General features: G+C 41.7%; 1 protein-coding gene across 3 annotated transcripts in view; it reads right to left on the minus strand.

Moving 5' to 3' along the window:
• Window positions 1-11,203: 11,203 nt before the first annotated feature.
• The window catches only part of PTGFR (prostaglandin F receptor), a 29,745-nt gene continuing 15,216 nt past the window's right edge, over window positions 11,204-25,732 (minus strand). For all 3 annotated transcript variants that reach the window (XM_030573966.1, XM_030573964.1, XM_030573965.1), the window contains exon 3: window positions 11,204-12,072. In XM_030573966.1, coding sequence (XP_030429826.1) covers window positions 11,767-12,072 — 306 coding nt within the window. In that variant the 3' untranslated portion in view covers window positions 11,204-11,766. The remainder of the gene's footprint in view (window positions 12,073-25,732) is intronic.

Below are 25,732 nucleotides of genomic sequence, written 5' to 3' on the forward strand. Positions count from 1 at the left end.
TAATCGGTGTTTGCAGGATCAGGGCCTTAGAAGTTAGTCCCTTTGGATCAGGATCTGTCTTTATGTTTGCACTAAGCTGGGTAAAGGCTTTTTCACACTCATCAGTCCACTTAACGGCATTTGGCTGGGTCTTTTTGGTTAGGTCGGTCAATGGGGCAGCGATTTGGCTGTAGTGTGGTACAAATCGCCTGTAGTATCCGGCCAAGCCTAAGAAGGATTGGACCTGCTTCTTGGACCGTGGGACAGGCCACTTTTGGATAGAATCCACCTTGGCCTGTAGGGGGTTTATGGTTCCTCGACCCACCTGGTGCCCCAGGTAAGTCACTCTGTTTTGGCCTATTTGACACTTTTGGGCCTTAACAGTTAGTCCGGCCTGCCTGATGCGCTCAAAGACCTTTTCCAGGTGTAGTAGGTGTTTGGGCCAGGAGTCTGAAAAAATGGCCACATCATCGAGGTAGGCAACTGCAAATTCTCCCAGTCCAGCTAGTAGACCATCTACCAGCCTCTGGAAGGTGGCGGGTGCATTTCGAAAGCCGAAAGGAAGGACATTGAATTCATACACCCCCGCATGGGTGATGAATGCTGACCTCTCCTTGGCAGGTTCATCTAGCGGTACTTGCCAGTACCCCTTGGTTAAGTCTTTTGTAGAGATGAACTGGGCACGTCCCAACTTTTCCAATAGCTCATCGGTGCGTGGCATTGGATAGTTGTCCGGACGAGTTACAGCATTTAGCTTACGGTAGTCCACGCAAAAGCGTATTTCCCCATCTGGTTTGGGTACCAGAACCACTGGAGATGCCCATGCACTGGTAGATGGGCGGATTATACCCATCTGTAGCATGTTCTGGATCTCCCGTTCTATAGCAGCTTGGGCATGAGGAGACACCCGGTAGGGTGGGGTTCTGATTGGGTGAGCATTACCTGTATCAATGGAGTGGTATGCCCGTTCAGTCCGTCCTGGGGTGGCTGAGAACAATGGGGCGAAGCTAGTGCACAGCTCCTTGATTTGTTGCCGCTGCAGACATTCCAGGGTGGTTGAGAGGTTCACCTCTTCCACGCCACCGTCTTTTTTCCCATTGTAGTAGACACCGTCAGGCCACTCAGCATCATCTCCCTGGACTGTAAACTGACAAACCTGTAAGTCTCTGGAATAAAAAGGCTTGAGAGAATTAACATGGTAAACTCTAGGTTTTAGTGAGGAATTGGGAAATGCTATGAGGTAATTCACAGTTCCCAGGCGCTCTTGGACCGTGAATGGCCCTTCCCATGATGCTTCCATCTTATGGGCCTGTTGCGCCTTCAAGACCATAACCTGGTCTCCTACCTTGAAGGAACGTTCTCTGGCATGTCTGTCATACCAGGCCTTTTGCTCTTCCTGAGCATCCTTTAGGTTCTCTCTAGCAAGGGCTAAAGAGTGTTGGAGGGTGCTTTGTAGGTTGCTTACAAAGTCCAGAATGTTAGTTCCTGGAGAAGGCGTAAACCCCTCCCATTGCTGCTTCACCAACTGTAATGGTCCCTTAACCTCGTGACCATACACAAGTTCAAATGGTAAAAACCCTAAACTGGGATGTGGTACAGCCCTGTAGGCAAACAGCAACTGCTGCAACACTAGGTCCCAATTATTGGAGAATTCATTGATGAATTTTCGTATCATGGCCCCCAAAGTTCCATTGAACCTTTCCACCAGGCCATTGGTTTGATGGTGGTACGGGGTGGCAACCAAGTGATTCACCCCATGAGTTTCCCACAGTTTTTCCATGGTCCCTGCCAGGAAATTAGACCCTGAATCTGTAAGGATGTCGGAGGGCCAACCTACCCTGGCAAAGATGTCTGTTAGGGCCAGGCACACAGTGTTAGCCCTGGTGTTGCCTAGAGCTACTGCTTCCGGCCATCGGGTAGCAAAGTCCACTAAAGTCAGTACGTACTGCTTTCCTCTGGGCATCTTTTTTGGGAAAGGGCCCAGAATATCCACAGCTACTCGCTGAAATGGGACCTCAATTATGGGGAGTGGCTGGAGAGGGGCCTTGACCTGGTCTTGAGGCTTTCCCGCTGTTTGGCATACCTCACAAGACCGGACATACTTGGCAACGTCCTTGCCCATCCCCTCCCAGTGGAAGGACTTCCCCAACCGGTCTTTGGTTCTGTTCACCCCAGCATGGCCACTGGGATGATCATGGGCTAAGCTTAAGAACTTCCCCCGGTACTTAGTTGGAACCACCAACTGTTTTTGCGGCTGCCATTCTTCCCGGTGTCCACCAGAAAGAATTTCCTTGTATAAAAGTCCTTGGTCTATAACAAACCGGGATCGATTAGAAGAGCTGAGAGGCGGTGGGGTGCTCCGTGCCGCCGCCCAAGCTTTCTGAAGGCTGTCATCTGCTTCCTGCTCAGTCTGGAACTGTTCCCTTGAGGCTGGGGTCACCAGTTCTTCCTCAGACTGTGGACTTGGGCTTGGTCCCTCTGGAAGCGATGTAGGTGATGGGGTTGTTTCCGTTGCTGGTGAACCACTCTCTGCTGGTGCACCTGAGGGTATTTCAGGCTCTGGCTGAGCCTTTTGGGTATGGCTGTCTTTTGCTTCTGCCAGTTCTGGCTCGCTGGCGCCCTCTGGTGTTGAGTTTGAAGATGTGGTTGCACTTGCTGGTGCTGGTTGCTGTTCCAGTTCCGGGCCTGGGACTGGAGATGCTGTGGCTGTTTCAGTGGTAGGCATGGAATCCGGGTCCACTACCTCTGTCTGGGTCTCTGGTAACACAGACGGGGCGTCTGTGGACGGCTCAGGAACAGGAATAGATCTGGAAGCTTGCCTGGTTTGGCTAGGTGTAACCATTCCCACTCTCTTGGCCCGCCTCACCTGGTTGGCCAAGTCTTCCCCCAGTAGCATGGGGATAGGATAATTGTCATAGACTGCAAAAGTCCACATTCCTGACCAGCCTTTGTACTGGACAGGCAGTTGAGCTGCAGGCAAGTCTACAGCTTGTGACATGAAGGGGTAAATTGTAACTTTGGCCTTTGGGTTGATGAATTTGGGGTCAACGAAGGATTGGTGGATAGCTGACACTTGTGCCCCCGTGTCTCTCCACGCAGTAACCTTCTTTCCGCCCACTCTCAAATTTTCCCTTCGCTCCAAGGGTATTTGAGAGGCATCCGGGCCTGGGGATCTTTGGTGTGATGGTGGTGTAATGAACTGCACTCGCATGGTGTTCTTGGGACAGTTGGCCTTGATATGTCCCAGTTCATTACACTTAAAGCATCTTCCATCTGATGGGTCACTGGGCCGAGGTGAGTTACTGGAGACTGGTGAGGTGGAAGGGTAGGGTGTCTGTGGCTTTACTTGGGTGGTATGTGGGGTCTTTGGCTGTCCTCGGTTGTAGGGTTTATGGTCTGTGTGCCCCCTGGGGTAATCGTTCCCCTTGACAGTAGCTTTCTTGCTTTCTGCCAGTTCCATCCATTTGGCTCCAATCTCCCCCGCCTCAGCGAGATCTTTGGGTTTTCCATCTTGTATGTACCGTGTGATGTCTTCAGGAACACCATCCAAGAACTGCTCCATTTGTATGAGGAGGTGCAGTTCTTCCAAGGTTTGAACGTTGTTTCCTGTTATCCAGGCCTCATAGTTTTTTGCAATGTAGTAGGCGAGTTTGGGAAATGACACCTCTGGTTTCCACTTTTGGGTTCTGAAGCACCGACGGGCATGATCTGGGGTTATTCCCATTCTGTATCTGGGCTTGGTTTGAAAAAGTTTATAGTCATTCATTTGCTGCTTAGGCATTTCAGCTGCCACCTCTGCTAAAGGTCCACTGAGCTGTGACCTCAATTCTACCATGTACTGGTCTTCGGGGATGTTGTACCCAAGACAGGCTCTTTCAAAATTTTCCAAGAAGGCCTCGGTGTCATCACCTGCCTTGTAGGCGGGAAATTTCCTGTGCTGTGGAGCAATAATTGGCGCCGGGTTGTTAGGGTTGGCTGGCACATGCAGCCCAGCTTTTGCCAAGTCCAGTTCATGTTTTCTCTGTTTTTCCTTCTCTTCATTCTCTTTTTGTTGTTTTCCATTTCTTTTTGTTGTTTTTCCATGTCTCGGCGGTGGGCCAACTCTTCTTCTGCTTGTTTCCTTCGGTGGGCCACCTCTTCTTCTTCTAGTTTTCTTTTGTGTGCTGCCTCTTTGGCTGCCTGTTCTCTTTGGAAGGCTGCCAGTTTGATGCTTTCTTCCTTTTCTTTCAGCTCCATCTCTTTTTGTTTTATTTCTAGTTCCTGTTTGTGTTTTTCCATCTCTCGCCTGTGTTCAGCTTCTTTGATTTGTTCTTCAGCCTCAATTTTTGCCTTAGAAGTCATGGTTCCTGTTTTCTTGTGTTGGGGTGCCCTCCGGTGTTTATCTTCTGAACTGCAGGTTCTCTGTTGCCTCCTGAAGTCTGCCTAGCAACAGTGCCTTTAGCTAATCTTCAATGTTAAGTAAACCTGAAAAACCACTTTATTTGCATTTATAGAGTGCTGGTAATGACTCTCAATGGGAGTGCTATTGTGTGACAAAAGACTCTTAATAGCACCTTAACGACTTCTTGCTTAACATGCAAGCCACAAACTGCCAGAGAGAGCAGAAAAAAAATATCTCTGGTTCCCTTTTAAAACCAACTGTTTCTCTCTGCTAAAAAGCCCTTAGCAGAGAAAAGAAAAATATAATATTCCTACTGGCTTCTGGATTCTGTCTATCTCCCAACCGCTGCTACACCATGTCATAACCTTAGTCCCAGATTTGGACCTTAACGTCCAAAATATGGGGGTTAGCATGAAAACCTCCAAGCTTAGCTACCAGCTTGGACCTGGTACTTGCTGCCACCACCCAAAAAATTAGAGTGTTTTGGGGCACTCTGGTCCCCCTGAAAAACCTTCCCTGGGGACCCCAAGACCCAAATCCCTTGAGTCTCACAACAAAGGGAAATAATCCTTTTTCCCTTCCCCCCTCCAGGTGCTCCTGGAGAGATACACAGACACCAGCTCTGTGAATCCAAACAGAGTGACTCCTCCTCTCCGTTTCCAGTCCTGGAAACAAAAGCACTTTCCTCTTCACCCAGAGGGAATGCAAAATCAGGCTAGCAAATCCAACACACACAGATTTCCCCCCTGATTTCTTCCTCCCACCAATTCCCTGGTGAGTACAGACTCAATTTCCCTGAAGTAAAGAAAAACTCCAACAGGTCTTAAAAGAAAGCTTTATATAAAAAGAAAGAAAAATACATACAAATGGTCTCTCTGTATTAAGGTGACACAATACAGGGTCAATTGCTTAAAAGAATATTGAATAAACAGCCTTATTCAAAAAGAAGACAAATCCAAGCACTCCAGCACTTATATTCATGCAAATACCAAAGAAAAGAAACCATATAACTTACTATCTGATCTCTTTGTCCTTACACTTAGAAACAGAAGATTAGAAAACAGAACTACTTCTCCAAAGCTCAGAGAAAGCAGGCAGACAGAAAACAAAAACTCAGACACAAACTTCCCTCCACCCAGAGTTGAAAAAAATCCGGTTTCCTGATTGGTCCTCTGGTCAGGTGCTTCAGGTGGAAGAGACATTAACCCTTAGCTATCTGTTTATGACAATGTTGTTTGTATTTAGGTATGTACAGTGCCTAGCCCAATAGGGTTTGGGCCACGATCCTGGTTTGGATCTCTAGGCACTAGTAAAATATAAATAATTCACAATTATTACATTTAGCTGCGTTATTTAACACAAACCCCAGATTTTAAAATATTCACTTTCCTTTCTGTCTGTGGGAGTGAGAAAGATAAGGCTGTTTAGCACAATTTACATTCACTTGTCTCCTACCATATTGCCATCAAATAACTGAGCATATATATGTGTAGCAGACCAGGCAAGCACTCTGGTGCAAATATGCTCATTCACTTAATATGCTCACTTAAATATTCATTTGCACATGAATACCTCCTATATTCACAAGAATAAAGGTACCTCGCCAAACATTTGTGTAAACAAATCCAAGCTGCTTGAACAGTAATGGCAAAATGAATTGCAACTGTGGTTGTATCGAACTCAGTCAGATTTAACATTTTTCTCATTATTCATCCAGCTCTAATTATTTACTAGTGTTGGCAACTGATCCAAATATTTTTAAGTTTGAGTTAATATTGATAACTCAAGACTGATTTAGAGTAATGAAGTTTAAGGGCAGGAGGGACCACGAAATCATCTAGTCTGACCTCCATATCGTACAGGCCATCAGCACTAGACAGCACCTGCACACTAAACTCAACAACTGAAATTAGAGCAAAGTATGATAGAATACAGGAGACCAAACTATTATGTCCCACAGTCAGAAAATAGGAGGGACGGAGGTGCATCAGTGCCCCAGGCCCCTGCAAAGGCAGGGAATTGATTAAGTGAGCCATACCCAGACCCTGCCGAGGATTTGCTTGGAAGGTAAAATTTTCCAAAAGCAACTAAAAGATTCAAACTCCTAAATCTTGTTTTGAGTTAATCTCAGGAGTCCAAGCCTCAGCCTAGGAAAGAGAAGTTTACTCCATATAAACTGCAATGGTTCTAAAATAAATTACTTTTGGATGAAAATATCAAATGAGAGTATTTTGGAGTGTGGTACTACAAGATATCCAGCTGTGATATTAGATTTTACAACAATCTCTTTTATTTAAAAGTAATTGCAATTTAGAATGTATTTAAATTGTAACTCGTTTATCCCAAATATAGCAGACTTAGGTAGGACCTGAGTGATCTATTAAATATGAAAAAGAAAATAAAAAAGCCTTTCAATAAAGTGAGAATGTGGTATCTCAGGCATAAGAAATGAAAAACTAGGAAGAAAATGTAAGAGGAATTAAAAATACTCAACTGACAGGAAGATGCAGCAACCAGCAGCCAGCTGCTAAATGACCACCACAGGGTGCCAGCTGTTTGTCTCTGACAGATTTAAAGGACTAACAGCCTCCCCCCTCCAAAAGGTATTCTGGTCATCAAAAAGATTGCAGGAGGGGGGGAGACTTAGATGGAGCAGACATTTATGGCATTAGTGGGCATGCAATAACCTATGAAGCAATGTCTTGTAAACTCCTTAAGAAGGGAATATTTTATGCTTAGTAGCTCTCTCCCAGCTTCTTTTCCTGTCCAACGCTCTGGGCCTGGCCACTAAGTTGCACAGACTTGAGTTCCAGAGGCAGGTATGCAGTGAAAGGATGTTACAGCATATTTACTTTTACCCTCCAAGTAACCACCAATACCCATTCCCACTATTTTTTTTGCAACATAGCTTTCTTCCCCACTGTACAGCATCTGTATTATGACTACTGTAACTACTGCAACCTAGAAATAGGTACCCTTTCCCTATCATGTGGAAAGCTGACTAGCGCTAACTATCCATGCTTCAATAGATACAATATAGTCTCTCATTTGATGCACTTGCATAACCCTGATCACTGCTAATGGGCTGTCCATATGCATGCTTAACTCCCATCACACACTGTGTGTTCTGATAACTCAGCTACCATTGAAAATTGTTTACATAAAGGTAGGATGAACTGCATTTTGTTTTTAACTGACATATCAATGTATTACTACAGTGCAATTTTGGCATCTGAAGTGTACATTCAGATTCTTATTGCAAGTGTGTATTGCAATTTTATCGCATTATTATCCTCCACAGGAGTTAATAGTTAAGGACTCTCTCAAGAATATGAAATGCTGCTGCTAATATTTATTTGCACCAGTCCCTTATTTCCATTCCTGTAGAATAAGGAATCTTCATGCATATCAGTTCAAAACTTTGCACTGCCAGTATTTAAGATTGGCCAACTTAAAAATAGTCTATTCTTGGGCAGTAACATTGTTCTGTTCCAAACGAAAGGACTGTTCCTCCCAGCCACGGTCGCACAACTGGGAGTTGGAAGATCTGTCTTACCAAAGTGAGAACAGAGAGCTTTGTTCTTTTTTTTGCTGTTGTTGTCGTCAGATTGATGGAGTTGAAATAAAATGGGTCTTACCATGTCCTCCCACCCTATTCCATCCTGGACAAAACAAAACAGTAAAAGATTTATTTAAGTCATAAACCGCACTTAGTGGAGCTTGCAGAGGTTAGGCTATATTTTAGGCTATACAGTCTGCAGAGATTTAATTACAGGTGCTTGAATAAAAATCCCACTTATTCTGCCTGTCTCCTCCAAAGATGAAATTCCTTGAAGTTCCAAGCTCTACCCTGTAGAAGGCCCAATTCTGTGGGGTGATAGCTGGGTGCTTCTGGAAATATGCTGAACCCTATCAACTCCAGTGGGAGCTGCATCTTGCAAGACTAGGACATCAGAGCCAGATCCTGCCTGCCTTACTTACAGCAGCACCCCCACTTACTTCTATGGGGCTATTCGTGAAATTAACGTGAACAAGGATTCAGCTTTAATTATTCAAAGCACACTGCTACCAAAACTGAAATTTACTAACTGTCTAGAACCCAATATGCCTCTCATGATGAAGAGATATGATTAAAAGCTGTAATCAATTATTTTTCAGTATTTTAGGTTTTTTATCATTGTAAAATATCATTACTCTCAAGACATTGTTTTAATAAGTTTAATGAGGCTCTACAATTTACATTCAATAGATATCAATACACAGAATATATGAAAACACATATACATATAAAGTTAAACCTTTTTACAATTCAGCCAGTATGAAAGTACACAAGCTATATTTATTCACAACACAATGGACTGCAGATATGCTTCATTCACTTGTCAAGTCTCTCAGTCTAACATTATTCTGCAGCCAATGAAGCAAAATTCTCACCCCAAAAGGATGAGCAACTTATTTATGTTACTAGACACATTTACAACAGGTTGTGTACAGTGAGGAGGACACATTCAGCACTAAATCATACTTACATTCATTTCAATGCAACCACATGGAGAGTGTCAGCACTGATTCTGGACCAACAATTTGCCAAAGTGGAACAGTTATATGAAGTGAAGTAGGTGAAGTTAACACTATTGTTTTCCACCCAGAAGCAACTCTTTCCTACTTAGAAACTCTACTCTACCTCCATTTTGTAATAACACAGTACAGTCACAAAATCAAAACTTCTTCTCTGTGACTCTTCTCTTGTTTTTAGAAGGAAATGAATAAGCATGATCAGTTATGCTACAATGATAGACTAATAAGTGCTTATTGAGTGCTTTTTTGTCTTTGATGGATTATATGCATTGGTTAGTAATTCTCTCCACATCCAAGCCAGTCACATGTCTTTTGCTGAAAAATGTGAGAAAGGATACACCTTTCAATCACCTGGCAAAGTTGATTATTCCACTACACTCCACCACTTCTTACAACGTGTTTCATCCAACCTCGGATAACACTGGGGACTGCAGCTGTACATTCTTCTCCTATGGATCATATTCAGTAGATACTGCATAGCAATGCTACCATTCGTATCAATCTCTTGCTCTTCAAGAAAGCCTGCCTATTACATAATAACGTCACAGGTTGACTGCACAATCCTGTGTGAATTCCCACAGTCTCCACAGGCTTGATCCTATTCTCACTGAAGTTAAGGGTTTTGCCACTGACCTCAATGGGGGGAGGATGATACCCTTATGAGTATAAAATGAATATCTACCTAGTGTTAGTACAAGGACTTCCAAAATACTCAGCTGATCCTTGGCATGTAATAATTTGCAACTAGTAGCATTACTTAAATGACATAGGAATGTAGATTACTGTACTTTTTATTTTCATAATATTGAACAAATGACATTCAGACAGTTGGAACTGAAATTTACATTGTACTTTGATATCAAATGAGTGATCAACAATAAGCATACAGGCTATATATAAAAATGATATGGTAAAATTAATTGCGAAGGGCCCTTTTTTCAAGGTGCCTCTAACATAGGTACTGAGGTACTCAGCTTCCACTGTAGGCATTCAGCCTTCAGCCTTGAATCCTACGTTTGCAAAGGAAGGCACAAATACACCTGCAAAAATTGAGAGTACTCCTTGCTCCCACAAATACCACCTATATTTGCTCACACAGGTGCTCATTTTGTTCATGCAAATTCTTGTCTGCATGCATCAGCGTGGGCCTCTGCAGATAAAACAGGCGTACTGTACACGTATTTTTGCAGATGCATCTGTGGCACCTTTCAAGAAATGTGTTACTGTTTTTTGATCAACTCTGTTCTTTACGTAGGCTCACATGGGTTTAGGTCTAAATTTGTTTGCTGCTGACCTCAATGGGAGTACTCATATAAGTAAGAGTTACAGGACTGGGCTCATAATTCTCATCTGTCCTGAGAAACTACATGCCGAGTTTGAGTCTGATAATGTAATTATAAACAGAAGCAATCACTGAGGGATCCGTTCTTGACCCTATGCTACTTAACATTTTTATCAATGACCTGGAATAAAACAAAATCATTGCTGATCAAATCTGCAGACGACACAAAGATTGGGAGCGTGGTAAATAATGAAGAGGACTGGTCACTGATACAGAGTGATCTGGAGCACTTGATAAACCGGTGCAAGCAAACAGGCATTTTAACATGGCAAAGTGTAAAGTCATACAGTACATCTCAGAACAAAGAACATAGACCATACTTACAAGATGGGGGACTCTATCTGGGGAAGCAGTGGATCTGAAAAGGACTGAGGGGTCATAGCAGATAATCAGCTGAACACAAACTCCCAGGGCAACACTGTGGCCACAAGTGCTAATGAGATCCTTAAAAGTATAAGCAGAGGAACATCAAGTAGAGAGGTTATATTACCTCTGTATTTGGCACTGGTGCAACTGCTACTGGAATACTGTATCCAGTTTGGTGTCCACATTTCAGGAAGGCTGTTGAAATATTGGAGAGGGTTCAAAGAAAAGCCACGAGGATGATTAAAGGATTGGAAAACATGCTGTACAGTAAATGACTCAAGGAGCTAATCCAAGAGAAGAGACGAGGTGTCTTGATCACAGTCTATAAGTACCTACATGAGGAGCAGAAATTTGATACAGAGGGCTCTTCAATCTGTCATACAAAAGAAGATCCAATGTCTGAAAGTTGAAACTAGAACAAAGTTAGAAATTATATTCTAATGGTAATTAGCCATCAGAATAATTTATCAAGAGTTCAGTGGATTACTGCACATTTTAAAATCAAGACTGGTTTTTTATTTTAAAGATATGTTCTTGTTTATTGGATTTGAAGCAGGAATTAATTCAGAGGGGTTCTATGTTATGTACGAGGTCAGACGAGATGATCATACTTATCCCTTCTGACCTTAAAAAGCTATGAAGACACTTAACTACTGAGGTGCCACTATCTGACAAAAGATTACCCTATTACCAACCAACAAGTTCTTCCCTCTCTTCACGTGCTCCTTGAGCCTAGTGCTGGTGACCATCTGTACTCACGACACCCAGCTTAACAGTTTCTGCCATTGGGCTCTGTAGTCAGTGGACGATGTGTTTTTGCTGCTGCAGGCACGGTAATGTGGAACTAACTCCACTCTGAAATCTGTCTTGTCTGATTAAACCCCATTTCTGAAAGACACTTCTTTCACCCAAAAGTGTTTTGAGAGTGATCACAGTTACTCAAGGGCACATCTTGGAATAACAATATCAAACTGGTAAACAATAAGACCAAACCACTCACAATTTGAAACAAATACCAAACCAGTTACCCTCATATTACCACAAAGACTAACAAATTTGAAGGTGTTCTCAGGGTATGATCATTACACTCCCATTACTTCTTCATAAGCTGTGTTTGATTTTATTGCCCTGTTGAGCTAAGTGGCTGTTGATTTATTTGTTTGGAACTAACTGGTGACTCAGAAATAGCTGCAACCTTTAAAGAATTCTTGATGGAGCTGAGTTCCCACATATGCAAGTTCATGATGTGCATTCCACAGCATCTCCTAGCAATCTTGTAGAGGGTTTTCAGCACAGCCTTCCTTAGAAGAATGTATACCCAGGGATCTAATATTTGATTCCACGTTGCCATTCGGAGAACAACAAGTATTGTTTCACAGGTTTCCATTGAACGATCTGCATTTATTCCAATATTGGCCATTGTCACCTGGAAAATGGAATATTTTTAATTAAATATTAGAAAGTCATTTTAAAACAGCATGCAAATAACTGAAGTGATTATTTCAAATTACTCTAAGCATTATCTGATAATCTTCCCACAGATTAATGCTCAATAACAAAATAATACTTTGTATGAACATAGCACGTTTCAATCCAGAAAAATCCCAAAATGATCTTATAAACAATATCTATGTTTAATGGAGGTAATCAGAAAATTTCCAGCAGAGCACTGTTTCAATAAAATCTGCTAATTCAGCAAAATCAGATCATTTTGCAAGGATAGCCCAATTTTGCTGAAGTTCCAGCAGAACCCAGGCCGGGTTCAGTACCTTGGCTAGCTTTCTGCCAGTGAGGCCACCTGGATTCTTGGCAACCCCCTCCCACCCACACCTCCCCAAGAACTGCCCTGGAACTCCATTCCCTTTTGCAAAGAATTTTAGAATTTTTGGTTTTCATTCCCAATTGGAATGGAACTAGGTTTCAAACAACCGAAATCCTCTATGAAATAGAATTACCTGTCTCTGCACAGTTCTAATGGTTAGCTACTAAAATGCAACCACCCCTGCAAAGGGGGCTGGCTGGCTGCAAAATAGGGAGGAGAAGATATAGTGGCCAATGATACCAAGGTAAATCTTTGGGCTTGCAAAATATGCCATGGATTCTCTAGATGTAGATTTTCATTTATACAGATATTGGCCATTTTCACTTGGGAAATTTTTACACATAGACCTAGCCTCTCACATTTTGAAAATATAAATCTGTCTAGAGAGCACAGGACCTTCGTTTTCTAAAGTTCCATGCACATTAAACTACAATGGAATGCAACTTAACTACCTCAAAGACAAAGGGTTGAGCTGCCTCTGCCAAGATTCAAACCAGCAGATCCTAAGAGCCTATATACATTGCACACCTGATGCTTAGGCCAATAATCCATCCCCTCTTGCTAATGAACACTCAGAGGATTTCATTCATCCTCAGAAGCACTGGGAGAAAATTACACCTGTATTCCAGCATTACTGCTACTGCCTGCCGTTGTAGTTCCCTCACAGGAAGGCAGTTTTCACTTCCAGATGCCATTCAACAGGACCATTTCTGACAGGGGAAGCCTGGGAGAGACACAGATTCAATGCATTTCAAAGGCACCATGACCATGTCCTCTCTTCCTGGCTAGCCTCACCACTTTCTGGGCTGCTGTGGGTAGCTTTGACACACCACCCAATAAGCAAAGGCTGACAGAGTCTTGTGCCACTGAGACATCTGCCTCTCCATGTAGGCTTTCTGCCACCAGGGACTTGCAACCTGGATTCCTCTGGCTGAGTCAGTCTGCTGGGGAATGTTAAATTGTCTCTTTAGATTAATAACATTAAAAGCACCAGACATTTTTAGCAGGAGTACAAGGTCCAAATTCTCAGACTCAAAAAGGATGCAGCACTATTGGGAACCAGTTCCAAAGCCCATAAAGTGAGTTAGAAAAGTAATTAGGAAACAAGATACTTTATAACTGACACTGTGACTACACTGATCTATTAGGTGTTGTAAGGATAGGTCAGTCTGTTCAAGTGCTAGTCTGGCATTTGTACAAACAGGGAATGGAAAAAAAGAAAAGGAAAAAAAGAAGAGTGAGTGAGGAAAGAAAACTACTGTTGAAGAATCCAACTTGTTTATCTGACATTTTTAAAATAACCTGTTGTATTCCCGGCTCCTGAATCTGGTTTGCTGCAAAGAGGTAGCGCACTGCATCTGATTATAAATTGAAGGGTGCAACAGAGAAGAACTTGAAATGTGACTGCATTTATTTGTATAATGTTTCTGTATGAGCATGTGAAGGAGTGAACTGGAGGACCCATAGAGACTGTCTGAAAAAAAGCTGGTAAGCTTGGCAGGAAGATGGCTGGGAATTGGTATGAAAGTGAGGAATGTCTGAGTGCCATGCCAGTATAAACAGCTTTAAGCCAGCTTCTCTGAACCTGCTTTTCGCTCTACAGTCATTGGGCATATTCCTTTCTGACATCAACAGTCCATCGAGACTTGGAGGACTCTTATGGCTTCTGCATGGGATCTATTCTCAGGAAGCTTTTCATTTTATTTATTAGAAGCACAATTCTGCAAACCTCACACACACACACACACACACACACACACACACACACACACACACACACACACACACACACACACACACACACCTTACTCATTCCATAAAACTAGTTTACAGCAAAAGGAAGCACAAGAAAAAGTAGCAGAATTAGAGCTAAAACAACGGTATAAAGAATTGAAAAAGCAGATATCATATAAGTGTGTATTTTATTCACCATATGATTTTTAAATAGAGATTTATAGTTTTCAAACATACCCCAAGGTCTCTTATTTACATGTACTTTCTAAAGATCCATCTGTTATTGTTCAAATCTGGATTCTGCAATTTTAAGCAATCCAAATTGGAATTCTGTACATTTTGGGGAAAGGGATTGCATAGCTTTCCAAGAAACAGAATTTCTCTATTTTGATTTTATTAAAACTGTGTATTGTTTTTTTCTTCCACACGCATAGTGAATTTTAGAATACTAATCTATACAACTTCTATGATTCTCTTCCATTCTAGTGTTAATCACTTTTAAGGAGGATCAATTTTCCATTATTTATAGTGCTGAAATAGGGAAATATTATTTACTTTAATAGTGAATTTATTCCTTTGTATCATTTTAAGATCAGGAAAAAATATTTGAATTGGATATATAATATTTATGGTTTACATTATTTGGTAAGGTGTAACTGCTAGGACAGTTAATCTACAAGTTTGGTCTGTGTAAGAAATGGACATATGCAAACCCCCAAATAAAAATTGTTATGTATATACTCTACAAAGTGCTGAAATAACTCAGCTTTGGAATCCTTACATAGAACATGTTGCGATAAAGAGATATTATCTATAATATTTTCATAACTATAAAACTTTGCTTCACAACCATGTTATTTAAAATACTTTCTACATAGAGTTCCAGCTTAAGTTCAATGAATGAAAGAGAAAATAACATTTTCTGATTATTAGTCATATGTTTGGACTCCAATCCCACTTAAAAGTAGTATATGACGAATAACTTCATTGAAGTCAATGGAGTAACACTGACATAAAACCAGTCAGATCAGAATCTAGCCATGCAAGCATGCAAATTGCTATACCAAATGCAAGATTACCAAAGATTCTGGAAATCAGGTTCAGAGAAGCCAGTGATGGAAATGCCTAGCAGATAATTAAGTCTATTCTCTTGCCAATGCCAGATTGTAGAACAATCTGTCTGGGGAGGAAGAAGAAAAAGACCCTGTTCTGACCTCTAAACGCCTACATATAATGTTCATGAGATACCCTCCCCTGTATGGGAGAATAAGAGTTAATAGAGTCTGTTCAGACACAATAATTCAGGATTCATTTTATTAACTGAACTGGGTGCCTAGACACTATTATGATAAATACATGATAAATCAGATATGCTTTTAGTGCTTTGTCGAATCTAGAGGGTGACCAGATAGCAAGTTTGAAAAACTGGGACAGAGGTAATAGGAGCCCATATTAAAAAAAAAACAACCAATATTGAGACTGTCCCTATAAAATCGGGACATCTGGTCACCCTAAGTCTTGTTTTAAATGTGCCCAGTAACAGAGCTCCCATTACTTTCCTTGGAAGATTATTTCCATTTCATAGACGTCACCAAAAGGAAAGGATTTTTGATACTTAGCCTAAGTTTTTCTTTTCTCTCTCAACATATTTATTTTTCATTCGTATTATCATAGTGCCTCTAACTTTATCTCATTACTAGATAGTGGAAATTTGTATTTGCAAATAATGTGTACTATACAGTTGACAGACATAACATGTTAACTACCACAGCTATGCCCATTACTCCTTGATCATGTTAAATAATCCCTTGCCCTCCTTAATAGTATTTGCACTAGACATGAGCAAATGCATTTCCAAATCCACTAGAACTTTATCATTTCAGTATTAGGAAGAGAACTTGATTTGCTAATCACTAAGCATTATGTACATTTATTACATGAAGAGTTCACGATGATTTGTGAGGTTATCATAAGCAGAAACATATTCCTTAAAGATAAATGTAACATTACAATAATTCACTACTTCAGACTTGGTTGTCTCACATCTCTCCAACCAGCAACCAAACCCAATGGGGATCCTGGGCCACGTACCCCCATTGAAGCTTGAGGATTGGGGGGGAATAAATCTTCCCAGTCTCTTTCTCCATTAGACCACTTCCAGTTGTGCAGGCTATCTCCATACTTAACTATGGTTCTCTCTGAAGAGGCACAATTGCCTACTAAATTCCATTGCTCTTTGAGAAGCAAGTTATTTTCTCCCATCTTCTTTTATCAGGAAGCCTGCAGCAAAAGCCAATACCACCTTCCAAATCCAAGTAAGGCCTTTCTGGTGGCTAGCCCATCCACAGTCTGAGCTAAGTGGGCCCAGAAAAACACTCCTTCTATGCCTGCTATCCCAGACTTTTAAGAACTATGAGGCAGCCATATTGCACTGGGCTAACTGAAGCAAACCATCCCCAAATCCTATCATAACTGGCATTACCATAAGTATTTCAGCCCCATAGTATTTAAACAGCCAGAGCAGCAAGCCTTGGAGAAGCGTGCCTCAGTCATGTTGTTGCTTCCTGCCCCAGAATAACCTCTGTTATGGTGAGAGGCAGGGGGCGACTTTGTTAGATCCTCACAGAAAAGGTGCAGGAAGAGCAAGATAACTGGAGGAAGCCACTTGCATACTCATCCCCAACCCCTAACCTCAGAAAACAAAAGTGAGAAGGGAGAGCCCAGGTTCTGTTGGAGGAGGTTGGCAGATGAACAACCTGAGAATTCCCTGCCCATGAAATTAAGAATATGTGGAACCAAAGAACTTAATACTGCAGAGTCAGAGGATAATCTGCAGTGAGTAGCAGCTCCACCTCTTCTTCCTATGTTAGGTTTCACAAAACGCAGGCTCATTTTGCAACACCCAACATGTCTGGTGAAAAAAATTTAAAACATTTTCCTCAATAGCTATAAATCCCCCCTCAGCCCAACTTTACATCCTTCAGATCTCTGCAGAAGGTTGGTACCCCCATAGAGGCCTCCCTTGATGCAACTAAAATTAAAAGGCGCCAAGATTCCACATCACGCTCCAAATATAAATATCACATAGCTTGTGTTTCACTTCCAGTTGGATCTCGATGCCATGAGAACAACTAATAGGCTAAATGGCAAGTCGCCTTCCTGTTCCTATTTAGAGACCTACAAACCAACCAGTCAAAACAAAAAGCACATTTCACAGCTAGTTATGAAACAGGACATACTGCGTTACTGGCTTTTGTACACTAAGCCTAAACTCTCCAAACCCATCTCTCTCCCACTGCTCCCTCCTGTGCTGCAAAAAACTGCATAAAAGCAGGCCAAGAGGTTGGGTCTGGAAAGCAGAGCTGGTGCTAGGCATAAGCAGACTAAGCAATTGCTTAGGGCCCAAGCAGGTCAAGGAAGCCCCCTATTAATTATTAGCATGTGCTGGGGGGAGGGGGAGGGTCACAAAAATATTCTGCTCAGGGCCCCCACTGGGCTAGCACCAGCACTGGCTTAGGATCCCACTTTCTAGATGGAAATATAAGAATCTATGGGTTGGAGCAACTTTTCCCCCCCCATAGATTGTTAGGCTCCACGGGCTTTGTATGTGCCCCTCAGTCCCCTTGAGGGGAGCCTTCATGTACCTTGCAGAGTTTGCAGAATTCTCTTCCCCCTCCCATAAGTTTCACCACAGACAAGATCCTATCTGTAGAAGTGCATGGTCTGACAAGCTTTAATACAGTAATAGAGTTGTAGCCAAATTACATGTTATCATTAAATCGCACATGGCAGTAACAAGGTAGTGCTGCATATCTCCACAAAAACTTGTGGAAAAATAATCAGTGTGCGTTTTATTCCTGCAAAAAGTTATTTAAATATTTTGCTCTTCCAGAAGTCTGAACAACTGACATTTATAAGAGGCCATGTACTGTACATAAAGCTGCAACAGTCCGTACAAGCTGCCTAGAAGATTCAATTTTGTAGCATTTTATCAACAATGGAATTAAGAAGTCATATACATCTTTTATCTATAATGTTATATTCCCTGAACCATAAGAGTTATCAAAGATGTGCTGACACCAACTTACCTATAGCACTGCTATAAAAGTGTCACAGCTTGTAAATGGAGAATGGAAGTTACTCTTGAGCCAAACAGAGTCCATGCAATAATTACATTTTTATTTGATTTCTTATTTTATATTAGTCAATTAAAAAGCAAGGAGTTCTCAGAATAACATCACATGGTGCATGTGCTTCTGTTGCCACTCACATATACACACCTAGTTTTACACTGCAGTATTTACAACAATATTTGGACTACAGCTTCTATTTTTCCCTAATGATCTCTTCCTCCCTATTTTAGAAACTATGGGCCATATCCTCATCTGGTGTAGATGGGATGTGCTCTTTTGCACTAACTGTGCATGTGGCCCTTGTAGTTAAATTAAAACCAAGCGTGTGGCTTTTCTATAGAACTGTGGATAAGAAAGCTAACAGGAGAAAAAGGAAATGTTGCACCTGTTTTATTGTTTGTTTGTTTTTAAAAAGTGAAAGTGACGTCAGTAGAACTATTTGTATGAGTAAAGATTACTCACGGGAATAAGGGCTGCAATCAGCTAGTGTTTCCTCAAGTCCACACTGTGGAAAATCTAGGTCTAATGATCATGATAATCCTGGAGAGTCACTTACAAAGAAAAGAAAATATGATGATGATTATATAAAATATGGCTTTAAATGTATTGGTGATCAAGAACATCCAAAACCACTGTATGTGATTTGTGGTGATGTTCTAGCAAACAGCAGCCCCAAACCTTCTCTACTTCAGCGCCATTTAGAAACTAGGCATCCTGCACAACTCAACAAGCCTGTTGATTTTTTCAAGAAAATTAGCTGAGAGGAAAAGTGACATTACCAGTTTTATATCCAAAGCAAGTTCTGATAATGAAAATGCACCTGAAGCATTATACCGCGCGTGAACTACCAAGTAGCAAAAGCATCAGAAGTCAATACCATAGCAGAGAGCTTGATTGGTCCATGTATAAAAGACGTAGTTCATTGCATGCTCGGAGAAAAAGCTGCAAAAAGGACTAACATGGTACCTTCGTCCAATAGTATGTTGTCATGAAGAATTAATGACGTCAAATAATGTAGAGACTACAATTGTACATAGAGTGAAAAATAGTCCATATTATGCTATACATTTGGATGAATCAACTAATGAAGCTAATCTAGCTATTTTGCTACTGTTTATACATTATGTGAATGAAGGTATGGCTGAAGAAGGCTTGTTGTTTTGCCGACCACTGGAAGAATGTACAACTGGAGAAGATATCTTCAGTCTGACTAATACATATTTTCAAGAAAAGGAAATAGATTGGTCTCGTTGCCTAGGCATTTGCCCTGATGGGGCCACATCAATGACGGGGAAGTATACTGGATTTGTAGCTCGAACAAAAAAAGGTTGCATCAAAAGTCTCTCAAACTCATTGCAGTATCCATAGACAAGCCATCACAACAAAACACATGCCTGAGGGACTGAAGGAAGTGCTGGACCATGCAGTGAAAATAGTGAATTTCATAAAATCACAGTCAACAAATTCCAGAATATTTCACACACTTTGTGAAGAAATGGGTAGTATACACAATTGTCTGTTGACCCATACTGAAGTTAGATGGCTCTCACAGGGCAAAATCCTTGTGTACTTGTTTGAGCTTAGAACGGAAATCCTAGTTTTTTTCCCCCAACAACCACCCTTTCCACCTTGGCAGCTGTATGGAAAATAAAATCTGGCTCTAGAGCCTAGCTTATTTAGCAGATGTTTTCTCAAGAATTAATGACTTAAATTTATCTCTTCAGAGCCTCAGTATAACAGTTTTCAATGTGCAAGAGCGAGTTGAATCCATGATAAAGAAGTTGCAGTTCTAGGAAAGTTGTTTGGAAAACAATCAAACTGAGGGTTTCAGTAACCTTCATAACTTCCTGGCAGAATATAAACTTCAGTTGGATCAGTGCACTAAAACCAATATACCTGCACACCTAAAAAGGACTTTGCACAACTTTCAGGGAATACTTTCCAGCTATGTCAGGCAATAATGACTGGATTCACAACCCTTTTGATGATACCACTTTCTCAACACAGATCTTGAACACTGAGGAAAAAAAGAAATTGATTGAGATCTCCTGTGAGTAGGAACTGAAAAGGAGTTTCAGAAATCTGTCATTGATCAACTTTTGGCTGAGTTTAAGTAACGAGTACCCCCTTCCGGCAGAAAAAGCTACTACAGTTTTATCATCATTTTCAACAACATACTTGTGCGAGAAAGTGTTTTCCTCATATGCACGTCTAAAAACCAAATACAGAAACAGACTTGATGCCAAACCAGACCTGAGACTATCTTTCTCCAGTGGTTCCGGACTTCCAAGAACTATGCAGAGCAAAGCAACACATCCATCACACTGAGGAAATTTAAACTTAAATCCCTGGAAATATACATTTTTAGGAGGGAGTTAATGAGATTTCACAATTTAGTGACAGGTGTTCCCAGGTTGTTAAAGTTTGGGAACCACTGTACTAGAGGCAAATGAGACGCAAGGGGGCAGATTCTCAGATGGTATAAACTAGCATAGATCTGTCTGACGGTATACCAAATCTACTCCAGGTAGGAGTCTGGCCCAGTATGTGTACATTCAAGTCCATGTCTGTTTGCTGCTAATACGTATTCACTTACATACACCAATTCACTGATTATCCTTCTGAACACAGTTACCTTGAGAAAGAGCAGTCAGGCACTATGTAGGTGTGAAGGACACTATCCTGGGAAAATATATGGTGAAGAGAAGTGCAGAGTCCTAGAGAGCTGGTGCTACCAATTAGGAAAATCAAATGTCCAAAGTTCAGAAAAGATTCTGGCATCCAGGTTTGCCTGAGGATACCCAGACTACAGAGGTCTTATGGTTAACACAACTTGGCTGGAGATCTGGGTTCCATTCCTAGCCCTGCCATGGCCTTCCTGTGTTACTTTGGATAATTCATTTAATCTCTGTGCCTTAGTTTTCCCCATCTGTAAAACAGAGTTCAACATAACTCACAGGAGTATTGTGAAGCTAAAATCATTAAGGTTTGTGAGGTGCTCAGATACAGCAGTGTGGTGAGAAATGCCAGAGGAAAAGCCTACAGCTGTATTAATAGATTTCCAATCAAATAATAAAAGGTCACTTTTATTATTAGTGAGTCAGATGACACATTAAAATGTCTTAGGACAGAGAATACTGCTGTATGCACACACTACTGTTCAAGTATCACATTTGTATACAGTTTCTCAACTCAGATCAGAGAATTAGAGGTAGTGTCACTGATCATCCTGTAAAGTTCCTGGGACGGATTCTGATCTCACACAAATGTTATACAGTTGTAACGTCAAGGAAATTATTTCAGCTTTACATCACCATAATTTTGATTAAAATAAGACTCCATGGTAATCTGCTGTCTGACAATCCAGCTACTTCTGACCTAGAGGTGTAAGCAGTTCTTGGTGCGGTTGTTGAGCTGGCCAGCACAACCCTCAACCCCTGCCGCTTTCTGCAGTCCCCGTTGGCCTGGAGCGGTGAACCGTGGCCAGTGGGAGCTGCAATCGGCCGAACTTGCGGATGCTGCAGGTAAACAAACCATCCTGGCCCACCAGCAGATTTCCCTGACAGACCGCATGCCAAAGGTTGCCAATCCCTGGTCTAGGACCTACACACGGGTACCAAACTGTGCCCAGCAAGAGACCACAAGAAGGAAGCTGTCCACCCCAATCTTGGCTCTTTTGAAAACCAATGATGGGCCACTCCTGGAGCATTCCATAATGGGGCACAAATATGTCTTCTGCATGTTATCCCCTTGTACACCCCTGAAATGACTAGTTAGCACACTAGGTAGTGTAAGCACAGGGCAGTGACTAGCCACTTGAGTATAAACCCACCTTGACCCTGCGGGTATGTACTCAGGGCAGCTAGCCTGTGCCACCACTTGTTGCTGTCTGTGCTTCCATGACTACACTACTCAATGAGTAGGTTCATGCAAGCTGGGACTCACACCCCTAGTTACAAGGGTAGATGTAGCCTTAGTGCACGGCAAGCTAGTGCAGGGTAGATTTACACCATGCCTTGCCACAAACTACGTGTTTGTGTGGACAAGCCCTAAAATCAGTTACAGTCTCAATGTTCTTGGGTTATCTGATTGGAAAGCGAAGAAATTTTGAAGCTGAAAATAGTAGATAACTCCACATACAATGCAAAGGCACATAGTGCCCAAAAAAGATGCCAGCTAAAGAAATTGCCCTTGTAAGACTGTTTATAAGGCATGAAGAATGAGGTTGTTACATGTAGTATTTTTTATAAATATCGTATGCTCCTTAGGTCTCAAGTCTATTATTTATTATGTAAGAATTCAATATAGGGATGAATTCCGTAAGTGTTCCTTGCTCCTACTGACTTAAAGGATGCCACAAAATCAGACCCATGCTCAGAAGGAGCATACAAAGGGGTGGGGGGAGATCATAATTACATAATGGAGGCCTTTTCCCCTCCCTCTCCTTTAGGATGCAAAAAACACTGTATGCATGGATGTGGGGCCCAATCTTGCAAGCCCTTGATGCAAAGGTCTCACAAGGACTTCAAGCAGTCTACTGATTTGTGAGCCAGTGAAACCCACTGTTCAGTGTGTTGTACATTCCCATCTAATGACTAGTCCACAGAGTTAACGTGCTGGCTGCCTGCTAGAAGAATTATTCCCTTAGTTCAAAAGGCAGGGTGCTGCTTTTAGCTCTGGCAATCATGGGTTTGATCTCTGGTTGTAACCCACAGTGGTGGTCATTAGAAAGACAGAAATGGACATTTATTCATAGTTATCTGTTTATAGTACATGTGTCTCGTAGGGTTGAGAAAACAAAAGATATATCTTAAACACTAGTGGCCAAATCCTCATGTACATTCATTTAAGCCAATGGATCGATGGCGATTTAGAACATCTACAGATCTGGGCCTAAGCAAAAGTGAATGTGCCTTTTTTTAGTGTTATAAAATATTCTCAAAACTCTAAAAGACTAGCTCACTTTTATTCAAATAGCTTTACAAGAAGTGTTTGTTAAAGGCTATGCACTGAAACAGCAGGGAGAGTGAATCACTATTACATTTACTTGTTGGAATAAATAAATTACAACTAAATAAATTTTATTTTTTAACTGTTGACAAACAAATTAATCACACTATAAATCCTAATAAAGATGGTCATGAAACTGTTTTATCTTTTATTATTAAAGAGAGACGAGAAAGAGAGATCTAATCTTCATTTAAGGATGATTTATTTTTCTCTCCTCTCCTCAGGCTTCAGAGCTTGAGCTCCAGCCCAAATCAAAACTTCAAAGCGCTATCTGCAATGCTATTTTTAGAGCACAAGTGGGAGCCCCACTAGCCTGAGTCTGTTGACCAATGCTGGGAGGCTCACTTCCTCAGGCTGTGTAGGCATAGACAGAGAGAAAGTACAGTCTCTGCCCCAGAGAGCTTCCAAGATAAGTAACTGGCTGCACTTCAACGGTGAATGAATACTGTCATGTAAATATAAGATGTCATTATTAAGATAGTTTTAAAGAGTGTTAAAAGCTGGACAAGAACCTGCAATAAGTAAGTTTCATAGCTAGCACTTGGTCTCCTATCACTATGATATTCAGCAAGCAGAAACACAGAGGTGGCTGAGAGAAGTTAGCTAGAGCAAAGTGAGAAGCCAAGAAGAGGATTTAAATAATGATCACTCAAATATGAGTTGATCCTGCAGTCAGGGCCGGCGCTTCCATTTAGGCGACCCAGGCGGTCACCTAGGGCGCCAGGATTCGGGGGGGGTGGCATTTTGCTGCCCTCAGCGGCAATTCGGCACTGGGGTGGTCCTTCCGCACTCCGAGTCTTCGGCGGCAATTCTGCGGCGGGTCCTTCACTCACTCCGGGACCCACTGCCGAAGTGCCCCGAAGACCAGGAGCACAGAAGGACCCCTCACCGCAGAATTGCCACCAACGACCGAGAGCACGGAAGGACCCCCGCCTAGGGTGCCAAAAACCCTAGCACCGCTCCTGCCTGCAGTACTGTTTGACATAGCTTTAACAGCTGTTTAAAGAAAGCAATAATTAATCTATAATCATCTTGGGGAGGGGAGATCAGGATTTCACATTAATACCAAAATTAACTATCCATAATGATACCTTGGACAGCTTGGAGTATCAATATTACAGAAATAGTATAAGACATTAATTTATCAAATTAAAACTGGCTAATATGGAAGAATTGCTGGAAATGTTCCATGCAAACTTATTTTGGGAAAGAAGGTTTAGGTCACATATTTACCATTTAAAGAATTTATCAGCCCACAGGACAAAGATGCAATCTCAGTCTAGGCAGCTATCCAAAATTGATTATTCAGTATATGATTTTTCAAGCAAAAAAGACCTGAGTGCATAACTATCTTAGCCAAAGAACAAGGCCAATTCTACAATAACTGAATACAAATTGGAATGTTTCCTATTTTGGATCAAATAGCAAATTATAAGTCTTTAATGAAATGAGCAAGTCTTGAAGTTTACTAACTGCAGGCATGCAAGATAGAGATAGATATTAAATCTGGGTGGAGATCAGAAATACTCTTTTATGGAGGATTTCGAGATTCTGTAGTTGCTTTCATTCTGATTCAGAATAAAACCCAAAACCCAAACTTTCCAGGAAAGGATTTTTTGAAGAGTTTTGAAACATTTTGTTTAGACAAAAATGAGAAACACTTCAATTTCAGTTAATTTTTATTTTATAATATAGTAATCCTCACTTAATGTCATCCCAGTTAATGTTGTTATGTTGCTGATCAATTAGGGAACATACTCATTGAAAGTTGTGTAATGCTCCCTTCTAATGTTGTTGTGATGTAATGTTCCTGCTGCTTGCAGGAAGAGCAGCCCATTGCAGCTAGCTGGTGAGGGCTTGGAACCACGGTGGACTGGCAGCCCCTTAATTATCAGCTCTCCGCTTCCCTAAGTTTCCTGCAGCTGCCCAACAGGCTAGCAATTGCAGCTGTCCCTCCCCCCACTGCCATGTGCTGCTCCTGCCCTCTGCCTTGGAGCTGCTCCCCAAGACTCCTGCTTGCTGTGGGGGGGGAGGAAAGAAGAGAGGGGCTAATGTCAGGGTGTCCTCTCCCCTCTGCTCCTGCACCCCGCTTACCCCATCTTCCATAGAGCAGAGGGGACATACCACGGCTCAGGATGGAGGGAGCTTGCAGCAGCTGTGGTCTGAGCAAGCTGATCTAATTAACAAGGCAGTGTACTTAAAAGGGGAAATGCGCATATCTCCCTCCATTCCTGCTGCCTTTAGAGTGAGAAAGTTAACCCTTGAGGGCTCAGCCAATTGCTAATTCATCATTTAGCAGTAAGGGAAATATCCCACCCTCTGACTCCTCCACCTCAACCAAGCTTCACAATCATCATCATCGTGTACCAGTATTAAATTGTTTGTTT

This window comes from Gopherus evgoodei, chromosome 8 (assembly GCF_007399415.2).
Source record: "Gopherus evgoodei ecotype Sinaloan lineage chromosome 8, rGopEvg1_v1.p, whole genome shotgun sequence".
NCBI classification, from domain to species: Eukaryota; Metazoa; Chordata; order Testudines; family Testudinidae; genus Gopherus; species Gopherus evgoodei.